We start from the raw sequence: 11,085 nt of genomic DNA on the forward strand, positions 1-11,085 counted from the left end.
AAGTGGTCTGTGATATATGGAAGGAATCATGTCGATGAATGATTTGTGACCGCCATAATCTGATCATCTTAATTCTAATTAAGGTAAACATGATAGATTCAAGAAATGCACATGGGCCAAGTGGGAGATTGTTAGATTATTTAATAATCTGTATGTGGCCAATGTGATTAAAGGGCTGGTTCTAATTAAGGTGGCCCAAGATGATGGTTATTGGGCTTAATGGATAAGAGCTAGTTAGGATTTTAATACCCTTCCTCTGCCTTATAAAAGATAAAGGAATCAACAGATTAGGGTTAACACAGAAACAAGAGAGTGTGACGGCTTCCTCAAACACATACGGAAATAGTTTGTTTGAGAGAGCTCATAAAAGAAACTCTCGCAGCTGTTGATTATTCTCTGACCATTAAGAGAGCACTTACGGACAAAAGGCCAAAGTGAAGAAATGCAGATCTGCTGTTACGGTGAGAATCGAATTGCCGCAATGAGGTAATCCATAACATAGATCTGCCGTTATGGATCAAGGTACGCTTCCGATTATTGTATATTCTTGTCAAACAAATTCTATGAACAATAGATCTGGGCTATATTAAAGATTATTCAACAAATTTAGCATGATCTATTCTCTATTTGATTATCATTTGAGGATATTTTTATTTTAAAATGAGAACTTTTTACTTTGTTTTTATAATTTTCTTAGGTCATGCTAAAACCTTGGGATAAGAAGCTTTTAGGAGAAATTCTTGAAGTTTTGGAGAAATGAGCTAGGTTAGAGCTGAAATCCAAGAAATTGCTAAAACCTCCTGGAAGTTGACAATTTAGCTTTGCGCAAAGCTAAGGGCAGGTCGAGATTAAGACATTTGCCTACTAGGATTACTTCAGGCTTACTCTAGAAAATCTTTTAAATTAACTAGACTACTAATTAAGAAATTAGAAAGATACTCGAATTCTAAATGTTTTATTTTGTAATTAATTTTAGATTTATTTTCCTAGTTTAGAGATCCCCTCTTCAAAATAGTACCTTAAGTCCATTAAGGGAGGAAAGATCGTTATTTTGGGAACCATAGTACTCCTTAGGTTTTTTTCTATTATTTTTTGCGTTTTCTCCATGACCATGTGTGGCTAACCTTTTTTTTTTCGGTCAAAAGTTGAATTTGAAGTAAAAATTCTTCTATCATTGTGAGTTTTTAATATATTTTTTTTCTTTTATTTGAATTAATATTTATATTTTCTGGATATTATGAGAAACTCAATCTTCATTGTTATCTTATTATTTGTTCAATATGACTAATCGTTCAATTTAATAGAATAACATATAATTAATCAACAAGATTAAATATGTAATTTGTTTAGTTGAGTTGATTCAAGTAACAATTAATACAAGGCAAATTAATGCATTGTGAGTGTCGTGGCCGTTGAAAAAGGCAAGTTAGTTACCTTAAAACAAATAACTGATTGTGAAATCTCAGTCTCCCTCTCTCTCTCTCTCTCTCTCTCTCTCTCTCTCTCTCTCTCTCTCTCTCTCTCTCTCTGCTCTTTTTATTCATCTAAAACTCTTGACTTTCTCTTTGTTTTTCAAGACCACATATTTCTTTCTCTATCAACTCAAGCTAACAAGAAGAAGAAGAAGAAGAAAGTGGAAAAATGAAAAACAAATAAGAAATATAGACCCGGTAAAAAGCCAAACAAGACAAAAAGAAAATGAAAGAAAGTGCAAGAAAAAGAATTTTTTTAAAAAATAATATATACCTGAGATTGTTGATTTGTATATCTAACTTCATATGCAAGATTTTGAATCATTGAAACTAAGTGATTAATTTCCTTAAGTAATTAATATTAATTATATATGCCTAATTAATTAAAATTCTTTTGTGTATTGTTGTATAGGTTTTTAGAGAAGATGACACATGGTTGACGAAAAGGTAAGGATATTAAAGTCTTTTTTATGATTTAACTGTGAAAACCGGAGAAATTGGACGGAGGGATTACTTAGATTGACAGATGTAAACGTTAGAGAGGCTCTGAATATTTGTCTAAAAGGCAATAACTACTTAAATAATTTCGTCAAACTTTAAGGACTAAATAATTAATTTCTCGTAATATAATCTAATTATAATTAAACCTTTAAATTATATTATGAAAATTCACAATTTAGTTTAAATAAACTTCGCTTGTAGAGTTTGTTAATTAGGGCAGAGTCTTTCTAGTTCTTATTGCTATTAACAAATTAAATTATGTCGCTTGTTCATGGTTATTTGCTAGTTAGAGATTATTCATAGCGTTTATCTTGTTTAATCTAATAATACAGAAAAATTGATCAGCGATGCTTGATGAGAGATTATAACTTGTCTATTGCTTGGAATTATTATCTTAAAATCAATAATTATATTAAGAATAATCTTTGATTGAATTCATCTCATATTGTTTTAAACTTATTTCTTTTATTGCATTCTTTAATTATCTTAATTGTTTTTCTGTTTAACTTACCCTCTTCTACAAACCCTCTCCCCTTTTTATTTTTATTTATTTAAATTGTTGGTTATTAAAATAATTAATCAAAACTAGTTTCTAAGATTCGATCCTTCTCACCCTATCTATAAATAATTTAGATTAGGAAGAATATGAATTATTTTTTATGGTTTCAAAAACCGTCATTGGGTATTGAATTTTATTTAAGTATAGATTTTATTGCATCATCCTATTTTCAACCCAAAGAAGGAAATGTAATAACAACTCAAAATTCTCTAATGATTATTGATCTATTTAGGTTTTCTAAGCATGCTCGTATTATTATTTTAAATAATTATATTTTGAACTTAAATAATTGTTCAACGATGTTTAGTGACAATAACTAAAATAAATAAAGAGATTAAGAAAATGCTTAATTTTTACCAAAGTTTTGAAATTAGATTTCAATTGAAATAATATAAAGCTTATAAAATCTATGTTTTCTTATCTCACAATAAAGCAAAGCTTATAATTTTACATATAATGAGAAAATAATGGAATTTGATCCTGAGAGAATTTTAAAGATTAATATCAAATTCTTGTCTGTTTTGAGACTATTCTTTTTTAAATTTCAAAGTTTTTTTTTTCTTTGTCCTTTGATTTGATGAACAAGCAGTCTATATATTCTAACTTGGAGTTAATCTTTCAAAAGGAATATAAATTTTGATTTATAAAGTTTTAATACTCTTATTTTAGTAAAGTATTTTGTTTGATCAACTCATTTTAAAGTTGAATATTACTAAATGGAAAATTTGAAAAGTCAAATATTGCATTGACTATATTTACTTATGAGGTGATTTAATTTTTACTACATCAATAAAATTTTCACTTCATATGAGATGAAATTTTAAATTGTTTCTTCCTAATGCAATTGGACAAAAGAAGCTTACAAAATAAGTAGAAGTGACCTAACAAATCTATGCTTTAGCAACTAACTCTAGCTACCAAGAACGCTGATGGAAGGCTTCTACACTACCAGGAATGCCAAAAAAAGGCAAAAAAAAAAAAAAAAAAAAAAAAAAAAAAAACAAAACAAAACAAAACAAAACAAAACAAAACAAAATGAAAACTGCTTACGGAACATAGACACGGTGCCATTTAACAATTTTTTTCATTGACACAACATCTTCACTTACAGTTTCTGATCGAAAATATATGAAATTTGACAGAATGCACATTACAATGCTCGAATTTTCCCTCCGTAGCCATAGTAGTTTAAAAGTCCTTCATCTTGCCGCCAGTTCTCTTTTACTTTAACTTCTATCTGCTTGAACAGTGGGTAACAGTAAGGCTCAATCTACATGGTGGAGGAGAGGGGCAATTGCCTTCCTCTTGTTTTAAAGAAAAACAAAAAAATTCTCTTTGTAACTATGTGATTTGAACATTGGCCTGAAGAAAATTTTAAGCACCTTTAACCATTTTGCCCCCTCCTTTTTTTCATAATATTCTCTTAATAAATTTTTATAGTAGTTTGCTCCCCTCCTTTATAAATCCTAGCTTCGTCCCTAGCTAAACACAATCATTTATGGAGGATATGGCTTGGTGCAAAGCATCGAAAACTTTTTAATTATCAACAAGTAGTTGGTTAGAATCTTGCACCTCAAGATAAACTTTCTTTTGCAAGAAATCTTCAATGTCCAGCCGAGCAGCAGTTGCAAGTAATTTCAGAGCCTGCCCTTCCTGCAGGAATGTCGGAAACATGAATTGAGAAAGAAAATTAAAGGCTGAGACACAAACACTTTAGTTTAACTAAATATCAACAATCTTTGGATTGATGATTTGGAAATCCACGCAATTTGTAAAAATGCATGAAATTAAGAACATGGATTTATATCATATCTCTTGTTTGCTATAGAGATTAAATCCATGGATTTAAAGAGTACTTTTGTAATAGAAAAAGATAAAAACAAAAGATTTCTTATTCATTAAAAAACGAGGAGTTTCACCAAGAAACCAAATGGATTTTACCCTATTTTTGTTGTGCCAGACAAGGGATTTGTACAAAATCCATAGATTATTCAAATCCCATCTCCTAAATATCATGTTTTTCAAATTGCATTTCAATTCCAAGCTGAATTGTAATTTTTTTTCACATTTCAACAGTCCATCTGCCATTGTAGTATTCATTCCATAAATAAAATTACCATACTTTTCCAATGATGATGATCTTCTGAGAGTTTTTCTCAACAACAATCTCCACTTGTATAAAATCTTTTCCTGAGGGCCTACTTTTGTAGCTCACAACATTTACCTACAGGAAAATATGTTTCAAGGTCAAATACCATCAGCTGAAAAGCAGTATTTGGTGTGTTCTGAGGTGCAGACAAAGAATATACAAGGAATTATTATTTACCTGACATGCATAAGGAACTTCATTACGAAATTGCATAAAGATCTTCTCTCTTACAATTTCAGCAACAAAAAATCTTTCTGGATGTTCACTAACAATGTCCTGAGAGCTCAAAAGCAACAAGGAAGTTAAGTTACCATACAAAAAGAAGTTTGATTCCTTGAATAGAAGTGCTAAAAGAAACAGAAACATTATATAAATATAAATAAGCTTGTCGGGAATTGGTTAGGATGGATCCAAGAATTAGATGGTAAATGAACCGGTTAAGTAAACTATCCACCAAAGTAAATTCCTTGAATCAGGGACAAACTCGCATACTACAGAATGTTCCTTGATGCCAGATAAGAGAAGCTAGGATAGCTTTAATTCAGCTATAACTCACAACATTATATCTAATTATCATGCTTGTGCATATTTTCTATTTACTTTTCAATCAATCATGGAAGACTATACGACCAACAGGATCTTGTTCCTAGTAGAGGAACTCAATCAAGACTATTAAAACATTCATAGAGTCACACTTTAAAATGTACTAACTTAAAAATCATTTTGATTGCACTTGACAGATCCACAACTGTCGCTCAAAAAATACATCAAATAGACAGTAGTAAAGTTTCTACAGATGAAGCACACCCTCCCCCACCCCCACTCCCCAACCACCACCACCACCACACACACACAAAAACGCAGGCAAAATATAGATATCCCAACATCGAAAAAGACTTTTCTTGAAGGAATAACATCAATATTCAATAGAGAGCTAGCCTAGATAATTATTGATCTCTAAATATGACTGAGATGCACTATAAACAACACTTTGTGTGATTATATGGGTCCTCTCTGTCCATCTCTCTCTTGCTTGATGAATCCCCAGCATAAACAACCATGTCAAGATGGAGAAATACATAAAAGGGCTTAATTTTGAAAGAAATAAGTATGCTTTCGTAGTAAAGAAAGTGAGGGTGGCATTTGCATGAGTTGGGGAAAACTGAGGGTTGTTGCCTGAAATGATCATGTAAAACTGTGTATTGGACTGGTAAAAACATTTTGCTACAGAATAGCTCATGAAAAAACATAGTCCTAAATTGAACATGAAAAAGAAGGAACCAAATAATCCCCTCTAGTTGTGATTAAGATTTAGTTAAATGAGAAACCCCATAGCAAATGACAGCTTTCAACATAATATTCTGTCTCATTCATGTCAAGTGTCCTTTTCCGTTTTTTCTTTTTTCTCCAGGCAAAGGGAAAGGGAGGGATGTGAAAAAATTTGAATCATTGACCATCTACATTATCAGACCGGCACTTGACAATGTTCAGATTTGTACATAATATCAGTAATGATAGACCACTTTTACCAAAGATATGAATGTCAGTTCATAACAAAATTGGAAGACAACAAAATAGGAATATTCTCTCTCTAAATACCTTTGGATAATATACTGGCCCAACTGGAAGTTTTGACAGTATCCAATCTTTGACGTCGTCCACTCCATGGCCATACTTTGCACTCACGGGTATGACCTCATCAACATCTGTGAATTTCTCATACCACTGCAATAATATGGTATTTGTTTAGGTATGGAAGCTATGAAAGAAGCGCCAAGTCTGAGACAAAATCCTTGAGGAACTTAGATTCTGTTTCACAATATAACTCGAGTATTGCACATTAGATCACATAATGCTTAAAAATAACCTCCATAAATGACCATAACTGATGAATTGCAGCATATTGCCAATCAACAATTATGTTTCCTCTACTTGAAAACTTAACCAAAGAGCAGTATACAAAGCTGCAACGTATTACACTGGCAAAGCACTCCAGTAGTTGTTTCAAATGAATAATTACAGCAGCATAAGATCACATTTTCAGTCACAGTTCACTCACTAGCTAGCATTTGACAACAGGCTACCTGCACCAGTAGTAAGTGAACCTAAAAGCAGCTTGGTGCAACCTAAAAATGGGAGGAGTTCATACATTGTCCAACAACTTGCAGACCAGTCTGATATACCCTTTAGTTTACTTAGCTTAACATTAAATAAACCATCAATTCTAAGCACTAGAGCAATAAGTAAAAATATAATTTCCAATAGTAAATAAGAGTATAATACAAGCATTAATCTATGGGTTCTGACCTCAAGTTTCTTTGCAACTTCACCAGGTTTGATCAAGTCCTTCTTGTTCAATACTAGCAACATGGGTGGTTTCTCTTTGAGGCTTCCAAGACCTTCTTCCAACACTTCATCAATCTAAAACCAATAGACATAATTGTAATTTTGTAATTATCTTTATCTATGGATTATGAGGGGTGTGATGGCTCACGTATAGTGATATATCTTCCATGCACACCTCTTATTACCCTTAAAAATGTTGGTAGAGGGGATTGACCAGTAGTTAAGTGTCCAAAGATTCCACAAACAGCAAAGAATACCTTTTGAGGAACTTTACATGCATCAACAATGACTAGTACACAATCTGCATTAATGGCAGCACTGCGAACATTCTTCATCATCATAGAATCCAACTTGTGCATCTGCTTGTGAATGACACCAGGAGTATCATAAAGTACCATCTACAAGAAAGTTTTGAGTCATAATGAATGGCATTAAGTCAATGTAAATGTGTTTCAACATCAAAGTGTGCTCATGTATATGCAGATAGGTAGATAGAGCAAGTGAAGAAAGCATCGGCACAATTTACAACTCGTTTTCATGTTGTTAGTTTAGCCAAACACAAAACTGTCTTTATCATCTGGACATTTAAAACTCCTTTTCTTCAACACTCTGATTTTCACAAACCATTTTCCAGCATATTCAAACAAATACTAGATCATTGCTGAAATCATTCACCATGTATTCTACTAAAGACAAAGTCTTGCTAATCAGCACAACAATTGCATACCTATAATCAAAAAACTTGCCTACTGCAAAACACTGCAATAGTATTCTCCAGACAAAGTTTCAAATTGCCATGATCAAGTGCTAACACTAAATGCATATTAACAAAGGTCCTTACTCTTATCTACTCGAACGTCATCACATTATCAACTAGAAAGCATGGAAATAGTACAAAATAGAATAACACTAAAAATAAAATGATAATGAGCTAGAATTCCTTTACTCGAGTTCCAATCCTGAGGCGCCATAATATAATCTTCTATGACTTAACCCAGCTTTGGATTGCTGTATACATTTAGATGTAGAAAATTATCTAAAAGTATTGATGGATTAAGAAGCAAAGATTTGAATTTGTCAAAAAATAAATGAAGGGTTTTCATTTTCTTCCTCCATATTTGAGCTCTAAAAGGGATTTTTCTTATATATAGGTTGGAATTGACAATTATTTCTTAGCTAATACACAGTGGACTTATACTTAATTTTAAATATCAACTAACAAAATAGGAGAAAGAAAGAAATAAATTAAATAAATCAAACCTGGTAGTCAGGGCCAGAACATATACCAAGAATCCGATGCCTCGTAGTCTGAGGCTTATCAGTAACAATTGATAACTTTTGGCCTATCATTTGATTCGATAATGTACTCTTTCCAACATTTGGCTTCCCAACCACAGCAACATACCCTGCATTCTCTTCTCTAAGTTTAGCCATAAATCTTTAAAAATTACCCAAAAAATACCAAGAAAACAAAATTGAGCTATAAACAGAACTAACCGCTTCGATGATTAGGGTCAGAACCGTAGTCAAGCTCTTCCATCTCATAATCGTCGAGCAGAGTTATGTTTCTCTCCGGCTTCACACTCAACGACAAAATACTCGACTCTTCTTCTTCTTCGTCAAAGTCGCCGTTTTCATCTTCGAGTTCTGCTTCGCTAATCCAAAGCTTATGTTGTTTCTCTGACAACGGCAAGTTGGGATTAGTATTACTGCTTTTGGGTTGAAATTTGAATTGATTTCTCGCGATATGACAACGGCGAAACAGGTGAATTTTGTTACTATATTCTATAGAAGTTTTGTGTTTCCTTCGAGGAAGAAGCGGGGAGAGGTTTAAAGCTAGCTCCATTACCGGAGCTTGCTTCTTCAGTGTACTTGCTGAGAGCTCCATTCATGTCATCTTTCAAATATACACTCGCATCCTGCTAAACTGGATAATCTTCTCCCATTTTCCACAAACGTTGTCGTTTCTATTGGAGTTGGTAATCCTTGCCGATTGAAACGCACCGTTTGTCCATTTTCTGCATTTAACATATCCGCTGAATTCTTTTCATCGATTTCATTAGAATTAAGGAAGAAAAAAAAAAAATTTACTAGGCTTTATTTATTAAAATCAGTGAAGGAAGAGATTTGAACCTAAATTTGTTATTAAGTTTTCAATGCATTTATTACTGTATTATACCTTTATAAAAATATTTTTTGACATCGAGAAACGTATTACAACCTTATAACTAAATATTTTATTGATTTACTAATTATTTGTAACTATCACCTATAGTTACTGTTTACCATCACCACTGTCATATTTACATATGACCAAGGACTACTATAATTTACCTTTTAGGTCCTAAAATTACATTCTTAATTTTCTTTTTAAGTGCCTCAAAATAATGGTCTCATTTATATTTTTAAATTTTTTTTTTCATTTTTTCACAATACCCTTTTATAGTACTCCATGTGAATAATTAATATAAGGTGAATTTGCTAGATAGTTTAAAAAAATTTTAAATTAATTAATTCTGAAATTTTAATGTACTAATCATTCATCCAATTTGTAAATCTCAAGAAATAATTAATATATAATTTTTAGAATTGTTAAGTGTATATATAAAAAAATAAGGAAAAAATTATAGCTAAAATAATTTAAATAATTATTTTAACTGTGTAAAAAAATTGAAACTATAATTTTAGGACGAAAGAAGTATTATTTTTATGTATTTTTTAAAATATGAAATTTTTATAATTTTTATTTTTATCAATTAAAAGATTTCATATTGTTTAACCAATTCAATATTGCAATTAAGCAACAAAAAACTTTAAAAAATATTTTTTAAAAAAATATTTATAAAAATAAACAAACCCTAGTAAATATTTAGAAAATAACGTATCTTTAAAAAAAGGCAAACACATTATTTTTATCTTCAAGATTTTGCATTTTTTACAATTTCATCTTGAACGTTGACAATTTATTGCAATACACCTTAAATTATAATTACGACTTAAATTATAATAAAAAAAAATATGAAAATGGAGTTTACACTTGATTTTTAGTTAACTAAATATAAATGTGGCAAAATCAAGCATGGACATACGGGGAGGGGCTGATTCTTGTCTCTTCTAACAGTCATTTCTCATATTTTTAGTTTTGTTGCAAATTTTTATATTTTTTGCGAAATAAATTACAGATTTATATCTATTCTAGCATAAATTCATGTTATCTATGTTTTTGCTACTGTTTATGTTTTATCTCCATCTTTTTATATGCAGTTTATGATCTCTTCATTTTATGTAGAGTTTTATTTTGTTTTTTACATTTGTTTAATTTATTTAGATAGGTTGCAACTTGTGGAGAATTTTTCAACTATACAATGATCTTCATCTTTTGGAACCTATTAGTGCGGCATATTCCACCATTGGATTTAGTGGTTCAAATTCTCCGTGTTCGTTCATAAGCAACTAATTTATGGATGATTACGCTATAGATTCGGTAAGTTCATCTAATCAATCACTTTCGAAAATCTATCCATTTTCTTCAAGTTCACATTCTATTTTTGATTATGATTTCTTATTAGATCAACGAACAATAATTATTTTATAGTTTTTGTTCTATGTTTGGTTTTCAGGAGAGGGGTCATGTCCTCCCTTTAATATTTGTATTCATTTGAAGTTTTTTAATAAAATCCTAACATTATCTTCAAAAACTTAATATAAATGTATGAGTGATTGATGAAGCTTAGATTAATATTAAGGAAAATCTCTGCTATTATTTTTTAAAAAATATTTTTTAAATTATTTCTTTGATTGATAATAAAAGTAATAAATAAAAATGCATTATTTTATATATCGATGTCTTTTTTTTTTAAAAGATTAGAGTACTTCTTAAACGATAAACTAATTATTATTATTTGACTTAATATAAATTTTGAGATAATTATAAAATCTAAAAAATCAAGCTTGAAAAAATTCAACTATGAAATTATTTGACCGGTAAACTATTAGAAATTGTTAATGTCTTTTTTAAAAAAAAATATATAGAACATAAAATATAATTGTAAACAATT

At 30.6% G+C, this 11,085-nt stretch overlaps 1 protein-coding gene across 1 annotated transcript; it reads right to left on the reverse strand.

The window, feature by feature from the left end:
• Nucleotides 1-3,597: 3,597 nt before the first annotated feature.
• Nucleotides 3,598-8,955, reverse strand: LOC105650461 (GTP-binding protein Era-like protein). The gene is made up of 9 exons (XM_012237371.4): nt 8,525-8,955; nt 8,288-8,433; nt 7,285-7,425; nt 6,989-7,102; nt 6,281-6,406; nt 4,859-4,957; nt 4,655-4,756; nt 4,105-4,185; nt 3,598-3,769 (listed from the first exon to the last, which is right to left on the reverse strand). Exons 1-9 carry the CDS (start codon nt 8,913-8,915, stop codon nt 3,683-3,685), a joined length of 1,287 nt encoding a protein of 428 aa, XP_012092761.1. The 5' UTR covers nt 8,916-8,955; the 3' UTR covers nt 3,598-3,682.
• Between the last annotated feature and the right edge of the window lie 2,130 nt (nt 8,956-11,085).

This window comes from Jatropha curcas, chromosome 4 (assembly GCF_041381405.1).
Source record: "Jatropha curcas cultivar XTBG-Jc1 chromosome 4, XTBG_Jcur_1.0, whole genome shotgun sequence".
Classification (NCBI taxonomy): Eukaryota; Viridiplantae; Streptophyta; class Magnoliopsida; order Malpighiales; family Euphorbiaceae; genus Jatropha; species Jatropha curcas.

Excerpts from the sequence above, each read along its gene's own strand:
- LOC105650461 (XM_012237371.4), bottom strand. The coding sequence starts at position 8,915 with ATGGAGCTCTCAGCAAGTACACTGAAGAAGCAAGCTCCGGTAATGGAG. Across the intron at positions 8,434-8,524 it reads TGACCCTAATCATCGAAGCG|GGTATGTTGCTGTGGTTGGG; the intron begins GTTAGTTCTGTT and ends AAGAGAATGCAG. Across the intron at positions 4,757-4,858 it reads AAGTTCCTTATGCATGTCAG|GTAAATGTTGTGAGCTACAA; the intron begins GTAAATAATAAT and ends ATTTTCCTGTAG.